Source organism: Poecilia mexicana, unplaced genomic scaffold (genome assembly GCF_051168715.1).
Source record: "Poecilia mexicana isolate PSO_F unplaced genomic scaffold, ASM5116871v1 scaffold_16, whole genome shotgun sequence".
In the NCBI taxonomy this organism is placed as follows: Eukaryota; Metazoa; Chordata; class Actinopteri; order Cyprinodontiformes; family Poeciliidae; genus Poecilia; species Poecilia mexicana.
Window position 1 is genome coordinate 2,345,001 of NW_028263385.1, and position 20,607 is coordinate 2,365,607.

The following is a 20,607-nucleotide window of genomic DNA, read 5'->3' on the forward strand; positions in this document are numbered from 1 at the left end:
GGCGTCTGCGCACCATTCTGAACTTTAACCCCAGAAAAGAGTTGGAAACATACCGCTAATTATTTTAAACTTCTTTATAATTCTAAACATAAACTAATATTATTTCAAGGTAAAAACGTCTTTTTGGCAGTGCTCCCTGGTGGCAGTGGCTATTTTTAGAACTTGCTCCGGCGGCGCCGTGTTGGTGACCCCTGCTCTATATATATAAATAAAGCTTTTCAACGTTTTCAGTGTTTTTATGCCTGTTTTATCCCCGAAAAAGAAAAAACAACAGAAAAATACAAGATTTGAAATATTCTCCAAAGAATAAACAGCAAAGTGGAATATTTCTAATATGGGTGTTTCAGCCTTGAAGAGGTTAAAAAAAACGAATAAAATAGATTTTTTAAATTATTATTATTATTTCACCAAGGACACTGGAGGTCCAGTTCAAACCGACTGGCACCAGAACTGACCTGAGAGAAGTGTCTGCAGCCTTCGACCTTCAGGTGCAGCAGGAGAGTCTCACATCTCTGAAACACACAGAACCGGGTTTAAACGACCAGAACCCGGCCTATTCAGGGCACATGACCCCGCCCGCCCCGCCCCGAACTTGACAGGGTTCTGACCCGCTGGTCCTGCAGGCTGAGGGAAGAACCGTGTGGACTCCTGGGTCTGTCGGAGCTGTAGGGGTCCGAAGGGTCTGACAGGTCCTGACACAGCGAACAGACCAGCTCCGACCTGCAAGACAGAGATCAGGGAAAACCTTTGAGAGTCCATCAACAACATGGAACTCCGCCCATCTGGACCCGACCCAGTTTACATCCATCAAGAACTTTCTTATTCAGTGGTGGGCACATTTCACTAACCTGCTAATGCGCTAATAGCAAAGCTAATTTTTCATTTACTGCTTTAGCATTTTTGCTAACTTTGAAAACTCTTAGCACACTTAGTTTCCCTAAATTAATTTTCTGGATACCTTCTAAAGTAACCCAGCAACATTCAACGACGGTGAAACTGAAACGTCTGCTGCAAACAATCACTTCAATTCACGTCGTCTGAGTCTGAAGGAGAAACGGCTCATCCTGACCTCTGTGGCCCGACTGATAACTTTACCTGTGACTTAAACTAAAGTCAGTTTTTATAAATGCTGACATCATAACTGGATCATCTGAAACCGAAGGACTGTGGAATTTTCTTACTTTTATTTTTTCCTTACTTCCAAGCTGAACCAGGGTGAGATGCTTCTGGCCAACCAAAGGACATTAGCAGCATCGGCAGAAGCAAAGATTAATATTCTGCAGAGGAATACGGAGACCAACCCAGATTCAACTCTACAAATGACTCAAAACAACGACCAGCTCAGTTTTATACACGACTTTAGTCAATAGAAATGAAGATTCAACGGCTGGAGGTGAACTTTAAATAAACTTTAATGAAACAACTCTTCCTCAAATCAACAGAGAGGTCGTACGCTCCGCACCAAGCAGCTCACCCTGGATCGCTCCAAGCCGACACAAACGTCTCACACTGCAGATCCCATCAGACGACTGACAGGGAGAAACCCTGACTGGACGAATCCAAAACCCACCTTCAACCATCAATCAGTCAAATTTTATTTGTACAGCACATTTCAGCAGCAAGGCATTTCAAAGAGCTTTACATCACAAAAACACAAAAACACAGAGTCATGTAACAGAATCAACAATCAAAACATTACATTAAGTCAAGAGCTGTCATTAAATTCATAACTGATTATGTTTCAAATAAACTCTAACCAGGAGGGTTTTAGTCTGGATTTAAAGGCTCTCAGTGTTTCGGCTGTTTTACAGTTTTCTGGAAGTTTGTTCCGGATTTGTGGTGCATAGAAGCTGAAAGCTGCTTGTCCTCATTTGGTTCTGGATGCAGAGCAGAACCAGAACCTGAGGGTCTGGAAGGTTGATACATCAGCAGGTCTTTAATGTATTGTGGTGCTGAACCGTTCAGTGATTTATAAACTAACATCGGTATTTTAAAGTTTATCCTCTGAGCTACAGGGAGCCAGTGTAGGACTGTGGAGATGTGCTCCATCATCCTGGTTCTAGTCAGAACCCGAGCAGCAGCATCTGGATCAGCTGCAGGGTTGATTTGTTAGTCAGACCTGTGAAGACGCTGCTGCAGGAATCAGTGCGACTGAAGACAAACACCTGGATGAGTTTCTCTGGATCGCGCTGAAACACCAGCGAGAAATAAACAAGCAGCTGGAACCAAAACGGCTCCACCGACCCCAAGGACAACGCGACCAGCCCAAGCCTCAAAACATTCCGACTCCGTGGGAATCCCACTGAAAAACAGATTTTCTGCTCTCCAGCCTGAGCCTCTGAGTGAAAACCCACCTTCAAACATCAACAATGAGGCTAAACCAACACATCCACCCCACAAAGCTCTGAAGGACAAAATGACCACCAGGAAAACGAAAGGTATGCAAAGAGAGCTTCTTGTTGGAGATGAGACAGTAAATGGAATCAGTCATGTTTGCAATCCCAAGAAAACCAGAGTGGTTTCTTTTCCTGGTCAGATACAGAGTCAGATCAGACACTGTATCTGATTTGACTCGCAAAGTGCTCTCTCTAACCGCTGATCAGCCAAATACTCAGACTTTAGTTGTGCATGTTGGAGCCAACGATCTGGCAAAGCAGAAATCCCTCAATGGGGAGACGAAAAACACTCCAGGCTGGGCATGATAAACAAATGGCTGATTAAAACCTGCTCTGCCAGCTCAGTGACCTTCATCGATAACCTCTGGATCTACTGGCAGCGCTTTCACCTCTTTGGAAGAGGAGGACGCAATCTGAACAAACATGGAATAAGGCTGCTCACTGCAAACATTTTTCATTTTATCAAGAACAACAATGTGACCTTTGCTTCAGAAGAACAGGCTCAAGGATGTGTGGCTAGGATGGAACCCTGCGCTCATCAGGACCAAAACAAGCTGATAAAACATCGACTGCAGACAGAGCAGCTGGTTCCCCTCCTCCCTCTACACTCATAAAATACCTACGAAGAAACCAGAGTTTCTCAAATTTACGGATGAAATGAATCAACATGTTCTACTCGGCACTTCTCTTCTTAGCGCTCACATACCAAACCCGACTTGTCTGACCTGAACCTTCAAAGCCACATAAAGACAGTTACAGTGACCCTTCGCCGTCTCGCTGCTTCACGGATTGTTTTGTGCAGTTTTTTTTCACAGTGCGTTGTGTTCTGCGTCCTGATTGGCTAAGTACAGATTGGCCATTCAGGAGGTGAAAGCTGAAAACTTTGAATGCCTGATGGATAAAACTGGCCAGAGGCAGCAGAACCCGACCGGAGGCTCAGATCCGTCGCCCTGCCGTAGATCCAGCTGTGAATCTCTGGGGCAGCTTGGAGGAGACGCTTCAATGACTCGACTCCGGATCACATTAAGGCCGATTGATGAACATCCGCTGATCTGAAAAATGGTTTTATTCTTTGGTTTCAATGTATTTATTTACGCTGTATAATAACTGTAAAAACTAAAGGTAACTACTTCACGGATTTCACTTATCGAGGTTATTTTCAGAACGCCACCACAAAGAAAAACGAGGGATCGCTGTACAAAGTCGGCCTTTTCTCACCTGAAGAATCTCCAGGATCAGAGGACTGATGTCTCAGCGCGATCCAGAGAAACTCATCCAGGCGTTTATCTTCAGTCGCACTGATTCCTGCAGCAGCGTCTTCACAGGTCTGACTAACAAATCAATCCTCCAGCTGCAGCTGATCCAGAAGCTGCTGCTGCTGTTCTGACTAGAACCAGGAAGGTGGAGCTCATCACACCCAGTTCCACTAAGAGAACAGACTTTAAAATACTGATATAACACAGCTCAGCACCACAATACATTAAAGATCTGCTGCTGATGTATCAACCTTCCAGACCCCTCAGGTTCTGGTTCTGTTCTGCATCCAGAACCAGAACCAAACGAGGAGAAGCAGCATTCAGCTTCTACGCACCACAAATCTGGAACAAACTTCCAGAAAACTGTAAAACAGCTGAAACACTGAGCTCCTTTAAATCCAGACTGAAACTCAGCTGGTCAGAGTGGATTCTGAATGATGGCTCTTGATTCAATGTGATGTTTCAGTTCCTGATTCTGTTGCATGACTTTGTGTTTTATTATGTAAATCTCTTTGAAATGCCTTGTTGCTGAAATGTGCTATACAAATAAAATTTGATTGATTGACAATGACAAATTTAAAGAAGATGAGGGCAACATATGATGTAGTAGCACATGCATCACCGACACCTGGCGGGTGACAGCGGCTGAATTGAGTTAATTACTGTAGCATTAGCGTTTGATAATACCTTGTTGCTGCAGCTCTTTAGAGTTAGCTTTCGCTAAATGCTATGTGCACATAGCTCTTTAGCATTAGTGGAACTAACATTTATGCTTAGTGCTTTAGTGCTAGCGCAATTAGCTTTGCAGTTAGTCTTGACCATTACTGATTACATTAAATATTTAGATTGAGGTTTTCAGTAAGTTCTCACTCGCTGTTTTCAGGGTTCAGCATTGATCTTGGGGTCACATGATCTCCTTTTCTTCAGCCCAGATGCTACATCTGAACCAGGCTCCAGATAGAGATCCAGTAGAAAAGTAGAGTGACTCACTTCAGGGATGGCAGTTCAGATTTGTTTCTTAAAGCACCACCAAATAGTTTCTAGGACTATAGAACTGCAGATGACATCACGCTACGTCTAAATTGCACCAAAAATCTCAAGATCGGCTCCATCAGCAGATGAAGGTAAGTCCTACCAGATGTCTGGTCCAAACGGAGGGACGTGGCAGTCTCTGTGGTACCCCCGACCACAGACAGTGCAGATCTTTGACGCACTGGATGATCCACAAGCAGCACAGGAAATGACCTCCAGGGACAGTGGAGACTCTGTAGACTGAAGAATGGTGAAGTCTTCGGTGACGTCAGAGTCATGGTCAGTGACGATCTCTGAGACGTCCTCGTCGCTGGACTGTGGGACAGAACAACAAGCATAACAGGACCTGATCTGAGCAGATGCTGTTCTTTGAGTCCATTACGATGTAGAACCAACCTGATCGTCCTCTTCCATCTCCTGCAGATACAGCTCGTCTTGCTTGTCTCCAAGGATGAAATGGTAGCGAGGCAGGGGCCGCCCAGGTCCAGGCAGGGACAGGGGAAGTCTCAGCAGAGACACCGTGGGCTGCCAGCAGAGCTGGCCGTAGTCCAGCTGTTCAGTCCGAATGCTCAGCAAGTCTTCATCGTCGCTGTCAGATGTTTCAGAGGAAGACAGTTTGAGTCCTAGTTCAGGTACTTCAGACAAGGCAGTGGACATCCTGTCCTCTGACACTGCCGGTGAAGCTGGTTCATCAAAGATGTCTCTTTCTATAAACTTTAATGTTCTTGCTTTGGACTCGAACCCTGGAGGTTTGGTCTCAACGATATTGATTTCGACATCTGAACCTCCAACAGTAACTGGAGGAAGAAACGACCGGACCTCCTCAACGCTGGGTTGAACCTCATACACGTCAGGCAGCGACTCGTCGTCTGACAGCACCACAATGAGGTCCTGGTCAGAGGCTCCAGTCCTGGTTGGGTCAGATGATCTGCACCCTAATGGTGGATCAATTCCAGCTGAAGAACCTTGTACCAGTCTGTTTGGTTCCTTTCGTTTGCCCGTCTGCTTTGAAGCAGGATTCTGCTGCTGGTCTTTCAAGGCGGAGGAAGGAAGTCCAACCTCGGAGATGAGACATTCTAGGAGCTGCAGGTTGTTGGATTCAGGAAGGTTCTGGATCTCTGGACTCCACCGGACAGATGGGTCACTTCCTGGAAGAGTTTGAGGACCGGCCGAAACCAAAGAGGGGGGACCAGAACCGGAGCCAGTCACAGGATTCTGGCTGGTGTTGGTCAGCAGCAGGATGGAAGGTGGGAGGTTCTGGCCGAGAACCTGCTGGTTGAGACTAGGCGACAGCTGGACCAGCGGCTGAATGTTGGCGGGTGGAGCTGCTGTGGAAACCGCCTTGGAGAAGACCAGATCGGTGGATGGGAACGGAGGAACGGAGGGCATGGAGGGTAAAGATTTTATGTCATTAGCCTGGCGGTTCAGTTTTCGGACCGGACTGCCAGGCTGGTTCTGAATCCTCTGAGGCTGCCGTTTCCCAGAGAGTAACCTCTTTATTTTAGGAGAACTGGGTACCAAAGAGCTGCTGGACTTGGAAGACTTGGAGTTCTTCTTCATCCACTGAAACTTGACAAACAGTTTATCTGAGCTGGACTCCAGCTGGGACTTGGTCAGAACATTGATCCTGACCGCAGAATCAAAACCTCTGGACGGCTCCGGTGACGGAGTAGGCTTTGCTCCTTCAGATCGGTCTGCCACCCTTCCGGGACCTTTGGTGGTCGAGGTTTGAAGCCGAACGTCTGAAGTCAACGAGGAAGAGGAGCAACTGGATGAACTCTGACCACAAACCAGACCTGAGGAAGGCAGAGACGGACTGGCCGGAGACGAAGAGGACGGAGACGAAGAGGACGGGGACGACTGACTGAGGAGGCTCCAGAGGAACGGGTTCCTGGCTTCAACGTCCTGAGCGGCTCTGGACTTAACCACCGCAGGAACAGGAAGTGAGGTGGAAGCAGGAACAGGAAGTGAGGTGGAAGCAGGGACAGGAAGTGAGGTGGAAGCAGGAACAGGAAGTGAGGTGGAAGCAGGGACAGGAAGTGAGGTGGAAGCAGGAACAGGAAATGAGGCGGAAGTAGGAACAGGAAGTGAGGTGGAAGCAGGGACAGGAAGTGAGGTGGAAGCAGGAACAGGAAATGAGGCGGAAGTAGGAACAGGAAGTGAGGTCAAAGCCACAGGATGAAATGAGGCAGAAGCAGGAACAGGAAATGAGGCAGAAGCAAGAAGTGAGGTGGAAGCAGGAACAGGAAGTGAGGTTAAACCAGGAAGTGAGGTGGAAGCAGGAACAGGAAGTGAGGTGGAACCAGGAACAGGAAGTGAGTTGTTGGAAGAGGGAACCCTGGGTATCTGGGCTGAAGGTCCCCAGGAACCACAGCTCGGGTCCAGCTTACTGATGGAGGAAGACTTGGGATGAAGAACTGCCTTATTGTTCTCTATGAAGTCCGTCACGGCGTCCACAGACGAGGAAGGGTAGGAAGAGGAAGAGTAGGGTGGAGGAGTAGAGCAGCTAATCCTGACGGGTGGAGCTGAGGAAGCAGCGGTACCAGACCCAGAGACCAGACCGGTTCTGATGAAGGTGCTGGTGGACCCAGCTGGAGGAGCAGCAACATCAACAGAACTGCTGTTGGTCGTGGCAGTGCTGCAGGTGAGGGGTCGGCAGGTGGAGGTGGGCGGAGCAGGAAGCAGGGAGGAAGAGGATGGTGGAGGTTCAACCTGCCGAGCGGAGAAGGGGATCCAGGAGACTTGGAGTTTACCTGGAATCAGAAACAACGGGTCACAATCTCTAAACAAAACCGGGTCCAACCCACTGGTGAACGGTTCTCTGGGCTGCTGTAGTCCAGTTCCTGAACTCGACCAATCAGAACCTGTGATGAAATGAAACTCGCCTTTCAGCTCGCCATCTGGATCAGAACTTCAGGTGGCTTAAGGAGTTCTGTGAAAGTTTTTACTTCATTTGGACCTCAGGATCTCAGAGTCTGGAGGAGCGGAGTGGATCAGAACCAGAACCCACGCTGTTGAAGGATCTGGGTCGCCCTGTCGGCTGGTTCTGGTCCACTGGGTTTCTGAAGCCAATAGCCAACGCAGCGTCTACCAGAACATTTTACAGCTTAATGGAGAATCTGGTTTCATTTTTCAGCAGGATGTGGTACCAACCCAAAGTACAAACGGTACCAAAAACTGGCCAATAACCCTGGGGATATTGGGCTTTATGGGCCAGCAAACGGGCCAGATCAGAACCTCTGCGCTTCGCCGCATTGATGCAGTAATTCATGCAGAAGGAGTCCAGACCAGAACTGAGACACAAACATTTCTGTCCAAAATCCTTTTCATTGATCTGATTGAATATTTTTCTGTGTGAACCAGAACCAGAACCATCAGAACTACAACAGCTGAAGGCTTGAATGAATCCAGACGCCATTTTTGATTTTTATAACCTCCCGATCTGAACATCAAACAGAACTGAATCCACTGAATCTCTGCTGCTGGTTTTAAAATATTCATCCATTTTCTTTCTCCGTCTCATCAGATAAAAACCAAAGATCCAGATGAGCCAAATGAATCAGAACTGAACCCAGCAATCAACCAGATCCGATCCGAATCTTACCGAAATTCAGGATTCCCTCCACGGAGTTCCTGTCGGTGATGACCTTCACGTCGATCATCTTGGAAGGAGGACGCGAGTCCTCGTCTACCAGATCCTTCATCTGGGAGGTGATCTACCAGGACAGGAAACACGCCTGGTTACAGCGTTCATGTTTGAGTTTAATGACTCATCTGACTTATTAATGAACCAATTAATATCATCAACATCTCAGGTATTGAAAATAAATTAATAAAGGAAAAAGGAAGACTGTTCATCTGGGAATCCCTGCAGCTAATGGTGGGAAAACTTCTGCTAATGCGCTAATTAGCATAGCTAAATTTTAGCTTAGCACTTTTGCTAACATTGACAACTTTTAGCGCACTTAGCTTCCCCTAAATTAAGTTGTTCAATGAAGTTTCTTGGTAAACAAAAAACGGAAGAAGAGAAAACAGAACTACTATGTAAACGACTTCAAAATAAGAGCATGAATATAAACATCTAAATATTTGACAAATTTTTAACAGTCAATAACCAAAACTTCAAGACATTGACCTTTAATCAACTGGAAGTTTACAAAACAGCAAAGTAAATTAGAGCATCGGTATTTATTTAGGGCAGTGCTTCTCAATTCCAGTCCTCAGGCCCCCTGCTCTGCATGTTTTAGATCTGCCTGTATTTCACAACAGCTGATCTAAATGATTGCATTATCTCTTCTGCAGGCATCAAGTGCTGCAGAAGCTTGTTAATCACCCATAGATTCAATCCAGGTGTGTGGCAGTAGGGAAACACCTAAAACATGCAGGGAAGGAGGCCTGAGGACCAGAATTGAGAAGCACTGATTTAGGGGAAGCTAAGTGTGCTAAACATTTTAAAAGTTAACAAAAACACTAAGCTAAAGATTAGCTCTGCTATTGGTAAATTAGAGGAAGGGTGCTTACTAATGGTGTATAATAGTTTTGAATTTAATGATGTTCTATGTTGTGTTATTGGCACATGGTGGGTCTCAGGATGGTTGTAATTAGCAATTTAGCATTAGCTTCCACTAAATGTAACATGTCAGCATTGGCAAAACGAATGTTTACGATTAGTACTTTAGGGTTAGCAAAGCTAACTTCATAGTTAGCGGTGCTCTGTAGCAAATATCAACATCCTGGTCTCTATACCAACCATCAGACTACATGATGCTGAGGGACAGGAAAAAGCATTTCCTGTCCTTCTGTCACAAAGCTAATCATCTAACTAAGACTTTAACTGGGCCGTTGGACCTCAGGCTTCGACTGGGCCGTTGGGTTGGTCTGCGTGGCCTGATGGGGGCAGGTCGTACCTGGGATATGCAGCCCACCAGGGTGGGCAGGTTGGTGGTGCTTCTGGCCTTTTCTGCTGCTTCAGTCAGAGGGACGTGGCTCTGCTGCAGCTGCTTCACCTTCTCAATCTTCCTGCTGATCAGGTTGCGCTCCACGTTGTAGACAACCTGCACACAGGAACAAAACCACGAGGTCCAGAATGAAGCAGCCGATTAATGGAGGTAGAACCAGTAGAACAAGTTTACCCAGTCTGGTTGGAGTTACCTGGATCTGCTTGATGATCTCCTCAAACCTTTTCTTCAGCAGCTCCATCAGCGTGTCAACGTGTTTCTGCAGCTTGGAGGTCATGAAGGATTCGCAGCGGGCCAGAACCTGCAGCCTGGACACAACAGCAGGGGTTAGAGCTGGATCGGGTCGGGGTAGAGCCGCATCAAGTTACAGCCGTGTCAGGTTAGAGCTGGGACAGGTCAGATCGGGTTAGAACCTGGAGACCTGCTGGCTCTCCAGAAGAGGATTTTATAGAATCTATTTAATGACATTGACCCAGGCCTGCCAGCCTGCAGCGCCCCCTGGAGATGGAACTTCCTAACAGCAGCAGCTGCTCTGGACAGCAGGAGACGAGGAGGCCCGTCTTCATCCTGGGGACGGTCTCCATGGCGACCCTACCTGGTCTCCATGTCCTGCAGGCTCCTCCTGGACGCGTCCATCTGTGCTCTGAATGGCTGCATGCAGGCGTCCAGCTGCTTCTTCACACTTGCCACCGCTTTGCTGACAAAGTCGAACCTGGAAAGGCCAGGGAGAGGTCAAAGGTCATGACACACACAGCTTTTTTTTTTTAAAGACTGAGCATTGATAACAGCTTAGGCCTTTCTGATTGACTTAACAGCCGTACAGTGAAAGGCTGATCTGGGGATTATTTCTGGATTAACTCATTAATTAATGGATAGAAAAAGGAGCTCGATGGGAGGTTTTTCTTTTTCTGTTAAAGAATTTGAACCGGATGAAGCTAAAAAAGGTCTTTGTAGAATATATAAGTTTTCTTAAATGCTAAATGTTTTTTTTGTAGTTTGTAGATGAATGGTTTCAGCCCTAAGAGGAGCATCATGCAGATCCTTCCTCCCAACAGCTGATGAGCATTTCTGCTCCCATCAAACCAGATATTCACTCCCTGCTGGTTTCTGCATCGTTTCTATTGTCACTAATTGTAAATAATTTGTTTTAATTATCTAACATTGATGAAATGTTGCCCTTACTGTACAGTATTTTGATGTTTATTCTGTTTTTATGTATTCTGCAGATTCCTGTCTGTGTGAATCTACTGGCTTTGATTTCTCATCACTTTGCTGCTGTTGAGCAGAAACTTATCTGCTGTGAGACATTAATGGATATTTTTATGTATCGTTTGTCAGGCTGGACAATGTGGCTGAAAAAGTGTCATAATATAAGCATTCCATATCAGTCAATATTGATAATTATTGATGAGTTTTCGTTTTAAATATCTGAAATCCTGCCAAACTGGAGGCCTGATTTTCCTGTTTCATCTGCAGTTTTCACTCCATGCAGTTGTTTTTATTTTTAAGCAGTTTTGAGGCAAAACATGAAACTGCTGCTGTGCAAGTTACTCAGCAGGTTGTTGCTATGCAACCAGAGAGTGAGTGAGTTGATGCTACCATGCTCAGCTAGCCATGAGAGGCTGAGCAACTACATTATTTCCTCTGCCTACATCTCCCAGAATGCTGTGCAGTTCTGGACCAAAGTTCAGTGAATATTCAATGTATTGACTATTCTATCAGACATACTATCTATTGATATTGATCACCTGTTTATTGAGATGAATATTGTTATTGATTTATTGCCCAGCTCTACTCGTTTGTTGTGTTTTGCACAGAGAGACGAGTCCTAGTAAGCTACTGACTGCTAGAGACTCTCCTGACAACCCAGCCTGCTCCTTACGGTCCCAGTTTGATGGAGGTTGGAGGAGCACCTGTGGTTCTGGTGGTCCGCCAGTTGGCAGTCCCTGCAGGTGAGCTGGCAGCAGCTGAAGCAGAACAGCTTCAGCTCCTCAGATGGGTGGATTCTGCAGAACTTGGTGGGAAAAACCAAACTGGGTCCTGGGGAGGAAATAGAAACATCAGCAAGTCTGGAGTGAACTAGCCATAAACCAGGAGGAACCGGACCGGCGGACCTTCAGGCTGCCGGTTCAGAACTCGGTGGGATCGGGTCAGGGTGACCCGGCGGTGAGCCGCCAGACAGGCGTCACACAGAGCTTCACTGCAGTCCACACACCAGCAGGAGGCCGAGGCGCCGTCACAGGTCCCGCACTGAGGAAGAGAAGGAGGAGGAAGAGCGTCAGGTCTGGAGCCACTTCCTGTCTCTGTCCCATGTGAACGGCAGAGATCTGAGCTTTACCTGCCGGGCATGGACGTCTCCTGGGTCTCCTGCTGTCGCCATGACGACCGGAGAGGTCTTCACCTGAGACACACCAAACATCAGTAAAATGAGCTCAGACGCTGCATTCACAGCAGAAGAACACGACCCAATCCGGGCTGCAACCAGAGCCGTCCCAAGACAATGTGAGCCAGGCGGCTGCTTAGGGCCCCAACACCACCAGGAGGCCCCCAAGGGCATCATTTGATCTTACTTGAAAGTGATAGATTGCATATTTTGTACATATTACATACAAAGATATTAAACGTGCTAACTGGAGTAGCGTAAATTCAGTGTTTGTCTTAAGATGTTACTTTCAAATAGTCCATATGCTACACCACTCTGCATTTCAAAATGCAAATTAATTAGAGCATCTTTGCTCCTTCTATAAGGTGAAAACCAAGAACCATAATAACCCCAGTATGATGAAAGATAACTACAAATGACACTAATAACAGTAGGTATGTTACACATATAATGCAAATTGGGACTGGTGAAGTATCTGGAGTTGACATGTTGGTCTGGCCCCTGACTGCAACTAACAAATATTTTAGTAATCAGTTCTTCTATTATTCTGATAATTAATCAATGAAATCAGATTTTAAAAAAACAATTTGCACATTTATCAATTAACCACTTAAGACGCATCAATATTAGAGAGACAATAAATTAAAAGATGCAAATAAACGCATTATTCAAAATATAATAAATGCAATAATAATAATCTCATCTGTACCGCTCAAAAATGCACAAAATGTCTATAAATAATTTTTAAGTATTGACAAGAAGTACTGAAATATTCCGTTTTCCAACAAAATAACGTCTTTGCCACTTCGGCACAAGCACAGTGACAAACGTTCAGAGGATGAAAACACTGGACTTTCCACCAGCATTTTAACGCACCGCATACACACCAATCTGAGGCTGTCTGAAGCATGAAATGAGTCTCAAAAATCCTCATGCATCGTAACCGGATCTGTGTGTAAAATCAAGTTCTGTCTGTGTCAGGTGACTCCTGCTACTTATTTAACATTTGTAGGCGTAGGAGAAGGTTTGAATTCATAATTATCAGATTTATGAAGTTGAAGTTAAAAAAAATTGTGTATAAATTTAATGCTTGTAGAAATTGTAATTGCGTGTGTGTACTTTTATTTTGTACTCGTAATTTCTTCATATTTGTGTATGCATTTGACCTCATATTTATCATATTTACAAGTACCCGAAGCTGCACACAAATTTTCTTTTCATGGTCTACTAATCACGTGCCACAGATATAACTATCCAAAGTTACATACAAAGATGCTTACACAGATTACAAATCCAGTATTACACACTCACATGCATTTTGGGACTATTTTCACTCCATATTGATGGGTTTCAAATGACAGAGCACCGGTGTTATGCCCAGAAACGCATGCCTGAGCGCGCATCGCTCTAAAGCACATGTGTCAAACTCAAGGCCCGCGGGCCACATGTGGCCCGCCATGTCATTTTATGTGGCCCCCGGAGCGTTTTATAGGCCCATGATTGACTTAAAATAGGTTTTGAGCACGAATTGACTACAAACTACATCTCCCATAATGCATTCCGATTGTTACTAGCAAACATTACGGCTTCTCGCCACTAGAGAGCAGCAGAGTCACCTTAAGCTGCTTATTGATTTTCCCAGCGAATAAAACTGAGACATTGACAAGCTAACATCAAAACGTCCAAGAAAAGAAAAATCGATTTACAAGTAAGACTGAATGAAGACGTGTGAGTTGGTGTCAGGGCGACAGGTCACTCTAGACTTTTTTTGTTATCCGTTATCTTGACCGGCAACATAAAAAAAATCGGTCATGTACTATTTTTATCCGTGAAATTACAATAATATAAACATCGGCTATTTAGCCGCATTTTATGCGGTTTAGTTAATATTCACCGTGAATCCAGATCCCATCACAAATTAAGCAGATAAACGCATCTACATTTTTCTCCGTAGTGACAAAAACCACTGACTGAGGCCCCAATAACTTTTAATAAATTAAATTTAGCGACTTCACTTAAATTAGCATCACTTCACCCGCTGGGGTCTGAACGCACTTCCTCCTGGTTCCCATCTGTAGAAAAATCTGCGCTAATTCATCAGTCAGTTGGATCTGTCTGATCCAAACAGATCAACTGAACTCTGTGAGTGTTTTACCCTGCGGGGTCCGGTGTGCGCTTTAAGGATTTTTTTTTTATTTAATTTTTTTTAGCTTTTCCGAAACGGACAGATGTTACGTCTGCAGCTCCTCCAGAGCGCCGCTCTCCTGGGTAACGTGAACCCAGAAGGCTCCATTTGTTAAATCCGCTGGATGAGTTACTTCCAGCGGATTTTAATTCTTCGCAGTGGCGTAGCGTAACTGCCTCCGCAATGGTTGAGCAGTGGACTGCGCATGTTACAGTCTAATTAACTTTTGCATCGTCATTTATTTCCTCCAGATAAACTGCCGGCTCCTCAAATGGATTAACAAAACGTTTCATTCTCTTTAGTTTTCTCTGGTCTGTAATGCAGACTTCAATTTAACGCGCCATTTCAAACAAAGGTTTTGAATGGGCTTCCTAACCAGACGTTCCAAAGCGTTATTTAACAATATGAGGTGTTTAATTTATTTTTAACATTGTATTTTCATACATTTATGCTAGGGCTGCCCAAGTCTAGTTTTCCAGAGCTACTATCTGCAACTTTAGATGCGTTCCTTCTCTAACACACCTGGATCATTTACTCATTATAAAGCTCTACAGAACTGAGTTGCTGCTAATGAGGGAAGTCAGCCTTTTGTCTGGGATGTGTTTTAGCAGGGATGCATCTAAAAGTTGCAGTCTGGAGGACTGAACCTGGCCACTCCTGATTTGTACCGTCAATGTGGCCCGTTGAGGGTGGCCAATGTGCTGAAGTGGCCCTCGGTGAAATTGAGTTTGACACCCCTGCTCTAAAGTCTCGCATGTTGACGAGAAACTGGACTGAAATATGACCGAAGAGGAAATTTTAAAGATATTTGTAACATTATCACGTTTCTTAACCATGTAATTCCTAAAATGGTTGATTTTATTTCGCAAATTACTTGAAATAAATACGGTTTTTACACCTTTATTGACACATATGAGTCAAACTTTTTTTCAGTCCGTGTCTGTTGAAAACGTTCTCCGCAAATGGTTTGAAATTCTCTTTTAGATACCATAACAGCTTAAAAGCATTACAAAACAGAGGCCCATTATGTAGAACATTTTACATCATGCTTAACTTTCTAGTCTGTTAATGTAGGAGGGAATGCATTTTAATTCATCAGCCTGAAAATATTTGCATCCATCCTGTTGATATAAAACTTATAGCATTAGCTCAGAGAACAAGTGTCATTACGTAGAAAAGGTGAAATCCTTTCAGCTCTTTATTTCTCCAAGTTAGCACAGGGATGCATTTTTTGGCAACATGGATTTCCAGCCTGCCAAAATATGCATCCCCTCTCTATTTTCCTCAAATATTATCATATTGATTTAAAACTTATACCAGTAGTTCTTAGAACTACTCTGATTATGTAGAAAGTTATTTCACTCTTAACTCTTTATTTCTCCAAGTTAGCACAGGGATGCATTTTTTGGCAACATGGATTTCCAGCCTGCCACAATATGCATCCCCCTTATATCCTCCCCAAATATTATAGACGGACTGAAAAAAAGTTCGACTCATATGTGTCAATAAAGGTGTAAAAACCGTATTTATTTCAAGTAATTTGCGAAATAAAATCAACCATTTTAGGAATTACATGGTTAAGAAACGTGATAATGTTACAAATATCTTTAAAATTTCCTCTTCGGTCATATTTCAGTCCAGTTTCTCGTCAACATGCGAGACTTTAGAGCGATGCGCGCTCCCGCGAGAGGGGATGCAATTTTGGGCAGGCATGCGTTTCTGGGCATAACACCGGACGTCACCCAATGCACATGGAGGGCAGGAAGTAAATTCAGTCCATTTATTTCTGTTGATCCAGCATCAAAATGTCTAAAGTCTGAGTCCTGTACAGTTGCTCCAGCTGTTCTAATAGAGAGAAAGATAAACGTTATTTTCGTGTTTCAAAGGTAGTTGGTCACAAGGGAGTTAATTTTAAAATACTTAGTGAAAAAAAAAGGAGAAAATGGATCAACAATCTAAAAATCAGGAGGTGCACAAACTAACGCCAGAGTTTGCAGCCACTTTCTAACAGGAAACGATCCCATTGTTTAAATTGTATTTTCAGATGTTTTATTGGACAGTTATTTGAAAGACAAGCATTCATATGTAAGGAAAGATATATTATTTTTATACCTTAGCATGGTTGTCCTCTGAGCGCTAATGTTGTTAGCAGCTAGCTCAGTGCCGAGTCACGGACAGAAAATATAACGTTTATTCAGTGGGACTTTCATGCTAAAAAAATAAAAATAAAAAAGCTAAATAAATTAAATGTAGCCTATCCAGCAATACAGTCACCGTGAGCTGTTACTGTTCCCCCACAGTTTCTGTAGATCGGAGCGAATCGTTGATCTACATTGGACCTGAATCCAGCAGCGACTCAACATTAACGTACAAATTTGGGTTTACAGAAGCTAAATAAATTATTTACCAGGAGATTCAAGCTCATAGAAATAACATGGGTTAGCTCGTTGTTAGCGATAGCATAGTTATCATCTAATTACTTAAAATAGCACAACTCCCTACTCACCCGGCAGAAACAAGTCGACAGCCATCTAATGCTGCTTTTGATCCTAAATGCTTGACCCAACTTGAAACTAAATGATTGATTGTCCAGGCTTTTGAAAGCTTTCTTCTGGCTCATCGTATAATATGAGGTCTGCAGCTCTCCTCAAGATTATAAGAGAAGTCTTTTTATCGAGATAATACGAATCATATCCTAAATGTACGCATATTTTTTTCGAGATACCTCGGCTGTTCCAGCCTATTTAGGGCATTAGCTACTCCTTGTGATCCATTTTGCTTTATTTTGAACCGGAGAAATCCCCTTCCGGCCCTCCATCTGAATTCCGCGCGTCATCCGGGTCACATGACTGAAACCCAACAACTGGTGAAGTTAAATCTGCCGCCTGAGGATGTCTGGATAAATCATATCTACAAACATATTTTTATTAGCTTCCTTTGTCTGGTTCAGATCTGGTTGTAGCTTTCAACAACTTCTCTTTTTTTTTGCACTTTTTTAAAAACTTTTTTAAATTATTTGAAATCAACATGCGTACATGAAATGTCACTATTACAGCAGACATAGTCATGAACAATATAGTCTTACATTCTTCAGAATGGGCAATGTAGATATAACACAGGAAAAATCAATACAAATAAAGAAAAATTATGTATATTTATCATTTTCCAATACAGCAATATTTGTTTATGGAACTCTCTGACAATGCCACAGGAAACTTATTTACTTCAAAACCTGAGATGAGCAGCAGGTTCAAACCGCATAGCTGGCTAAAGAGGAAGTTAGGGATATAACACCAGAATGAACTATGATGGCTCTCAACAACTTTACAATCCGTCCATAGACGGCGGCGGCCATCTTTACTGTCATAAACAGACCGCCGCTGCTCATGCGGGTTGCAAGCCGTTGGAATCAGAGTAAAACATGATTCCATATTTGTTCAGTAACTGAAAATAGGTCCAAACTGTCTCAACAGAACCGAGCAGGTCTGTACCTCTCCAGCAGGGGTCGCTGCTCAATCTGAAGAACATCAGTTGTTTCTGTTGGAACTCCTTGTGGTGAATCTCCTCTAACGGTAAGATGAGGAGATAATTCTGGTCCCCAGAGCTACAGAACCAACCCAAAAGAACCTGCTGGGTACTTCTCCTCTTCATCATCAACAAACCTTCATCTAGGTAGCAGCAGGTTCACAGTTCCCTGAGCTTAAAGGAGACTTCCGGTGGAAATCTCCCTCTTTGGCGTTTATAAACATGGAGACCGTTAGCAGTTTAACTTCTAACGGACTCACCTCCTGCTACTGCCGCCTCTCCGCTCCGTTCCTTCCCGCTCCTCTGTCCACCATCAGCCGCCCCTTCCTCCCGCTGCTCCTCTCGGATCGATTCAACCCCCACAGCTTCACGTTTAAAGTTCTGGCTCGGTTCTGATCTGACATCAGGGGCTAAACAACAATTCCACAGCAACTGCCGAATGCCGACTGCGCATGCTCAGTTTTGGAGGGAGAAACTGTGAAACCAGTCCGGTCCCCAATTTCCGGTTCTGTTCTGTTCCACTGCATTTAACAGCTATTTATTGTACAGAAAAAAACACTTACATGGATGAATGGATGAAGTTAAATATTTATTTGGGCTTATTAGAATCCAAAACCGAAACAAGAGGACTTGTTAAAGTCTCAGACTGTTTAGTAAAAATAAAGTTTCACCCATTCTTTGACATGAAATCTGACTATTTGAGAAATTTGTTAAAGCTGATAGTATTTCCAAGGTTATTTTCCACATTGTTCTATCATCTCAAATTATATGGGGTGCTGCTTGTTAGGAATAAATAATTCTGTGTTTTCCTCTGTAGCCTAACTGATTGCATGCTTGTACACACAGGTGTTGGCGTGGTCATCTTAAGGGCAAGGAAAAGTTGGGCAAATGCCACACTACTGCTTCAGCTGATCAGAAGGAGTCACCACTTTATTACAATCAGGTCAAGCAGCACATCTGACTGGAAGGTGGCGGTTCTTCAGGTGGTGGAGGAGCTTCTCTTGTTAAACCCAGACCCAAACCAGTTATTTATACCACTTCTGACGGCAAAACTCTTGTAGAAGATGAGTTTTTAAACTTTCTGGTTGTCAAAATGAAGACATAAAGCCATGATGACATCATTTTATTGGCTGTGAATCATTTGGATGGAGTGGATCGAGGCCTCTAAGAAAGTCCTCTTTGAACTATTTCCAAGTTCCAGCCTGTGCAGGTCACAGCTGCTGCGTAAGGTGCCACAGGCTGCCACAACCTTCACGGGCTGCCACAACCTTCACAGGCTGCCACAACCTTCACAGGCTGCTGCGTAAGGTGCCACAGGCTGCCACAACCTTCACGGGCTGCCACAACCTTCACAGGCTGCCACAACCTCCACAGGCTGCCACAACTTTCATGGGCTGCCACAACCTTCACAGGCTGCTGCGTAAGGTGCCACAGGCTGCCACAACCTTCACAGGCTGCCACAACTTTCATGGGCTGCCACAACCTTCACAGGCTGCTGCGTAAGGTGCCACAGGCTGCCGTGACCCGGCAGCACGGGCTGCCACAACCTTCACAGGCTGCCACAACCTTCACAGGCTGCTGCGTAAGGTGCCACAGGCTGCCGTGACCCGGCAGCACGGGCTGCCACAACCTTCACAGGCTGCCACAACCTTCACAGGCTGCTGCGTAAGGTGCCACAGGCTGCCGTGACCCGGCAGCACGGGCTGCCACAACCTTCACGGGCTGCCACAACCTTCACGGGCTGCCACAACCTTCATGGGCTGCCACAACCTTCACAGGCTGCTGCGTAAGGTGCCACAGGCTGCCACAACCTTCACGGGCTGCCACAACCTTCATGGGCTGCCACAACCTTCACAGGCTGCCACAGGCTGCCGTGACCCAGCAGCACGGGCTGCCACAACCTTCACAGGCTGCCACAGGCTGCCGTGACCCAGCAGCACGGGCTGCCACAACCTTCACAGGCTGCCACAACCTTCACAGGCTGCTGCGTAAGGTGCCACAGGCTGCCGTGACCCGGCAGCACGGGCTGCCACAACCTTCACGGGCTGCCACAACCTTCACGGGCTGCCACAACCTTCATGGGCTGCCACAACCTTCACAGGCTGCCACAGGCTGCCGTGACCCAGCAGCACGGGCTGCCACAACCTTCACAGGCTGCCACAACCTTCACAGGCTGCCGTGACCCGGCAGCACGGACTGCCACAACCTTCACGGGCTGCCACAAACTTCACGGACTGCCACAACCTTCACGGGCTGCCACAAACTTCACGGGCTGCCACAACCTTCACGGGCTGCCACAACCTTCACGGGCTGCCACAACCTTCACGGGCTGCCACAACCTTCACAGGCTGCCACAACCTTCACAGGCTGCCGTGACCCGGCAGCACGGACTGCCACAACCTTCACGGGCTGGCACAACCTTCACGGGCTGCCACAACCTTCACGGGCTGCCACAAACAGCCACCGCTTAATAACAGCAGCTTCTGGGTTGTGTGACGTATGCCTCGGCTTCTGTGTCAGACTAAATATGAATTTCTGTATTTTAAACCAAAATAAATAAATAAAAAATGGAATACATAACATACACAGCCACCATTGAATCTGTGACATTTGCCATGGCTTCTGTTTCAGATAGAATCTAGAATATGAATAATTTGATTTCAAACTAACAGAAATAAAAAAATATTTCAATAAAATCATAATCCTCATACATATTTAAACACAGACGGCACTGAATACATGTCAGATGGCTCGGCTTTTGTGATAGCGGATAACAGCTGCCACTAGATGGCCATGGCATGTCAGAGCTGACAAGCTGCTGTCAGTGCCGGTTGTCGCCTACAGGGTTAGAATTATTATCATACAATTACTT

At 45.1% G+C, this 20,607-nt stretch overlaps 1 protein-coding gene across 1 annotated transcript in view; it reads right to left on the bottom strand.

Moving 5' to 3' along the window:
• The window catches only part of trim33l (tripartite motif containing 33, like), a 23,813-nt gene extending 5,580 nt beyond the window's left edge, over positions 1-18,233 (bottom strand). The window contains exons 1-12 of the mRNA XM_088013738.1: positions 17,996-18,233; positions 11,981-12,043; positions 11,757-11,892; positions 11,556-11,682; positions 10,238-10,354; positions 9,836-9,950; positions 9,592-9,738; positions 8,289-8,400; positions 5,081-7,437; positions 4,788-4,999; positions 609-720; positions 456-512 (exon numbers count right to left, since the gene is read on the bottom strand). Of these exons, the coding sequence (XP_087869864.1) occupies positions 456-512; positions 609-720; positions 4,788-4,999; positions 5,081-7,437; positions 8,289-8,400; positions 9,592-9,738; positions 9,836-9,950; positions 10,238-10,354; positions 11,556-11,682; positions 11,757-11,892; positions 11,981-12,022 (3,534 nt within the window). The 5' untranslated portion in view covers positions 12,023-12,043; positions 17,996-18,233. The remainder of the gene's footprint in view (positions 1-455; positions 513-608; positions 721-4,787; positions 5,000-5,080; positions 7,438-8,288; positions 8,401-9,591; positions 9,739-9,835; positions 9,951-10,237; positions 10,355-11,555; positions 11,683-11,756; positions 11,893-11,980; positions 12,044-17,995) is intronic.
• Positions 18,234-20,607: the final 2,374 nt, after the last annotated feature.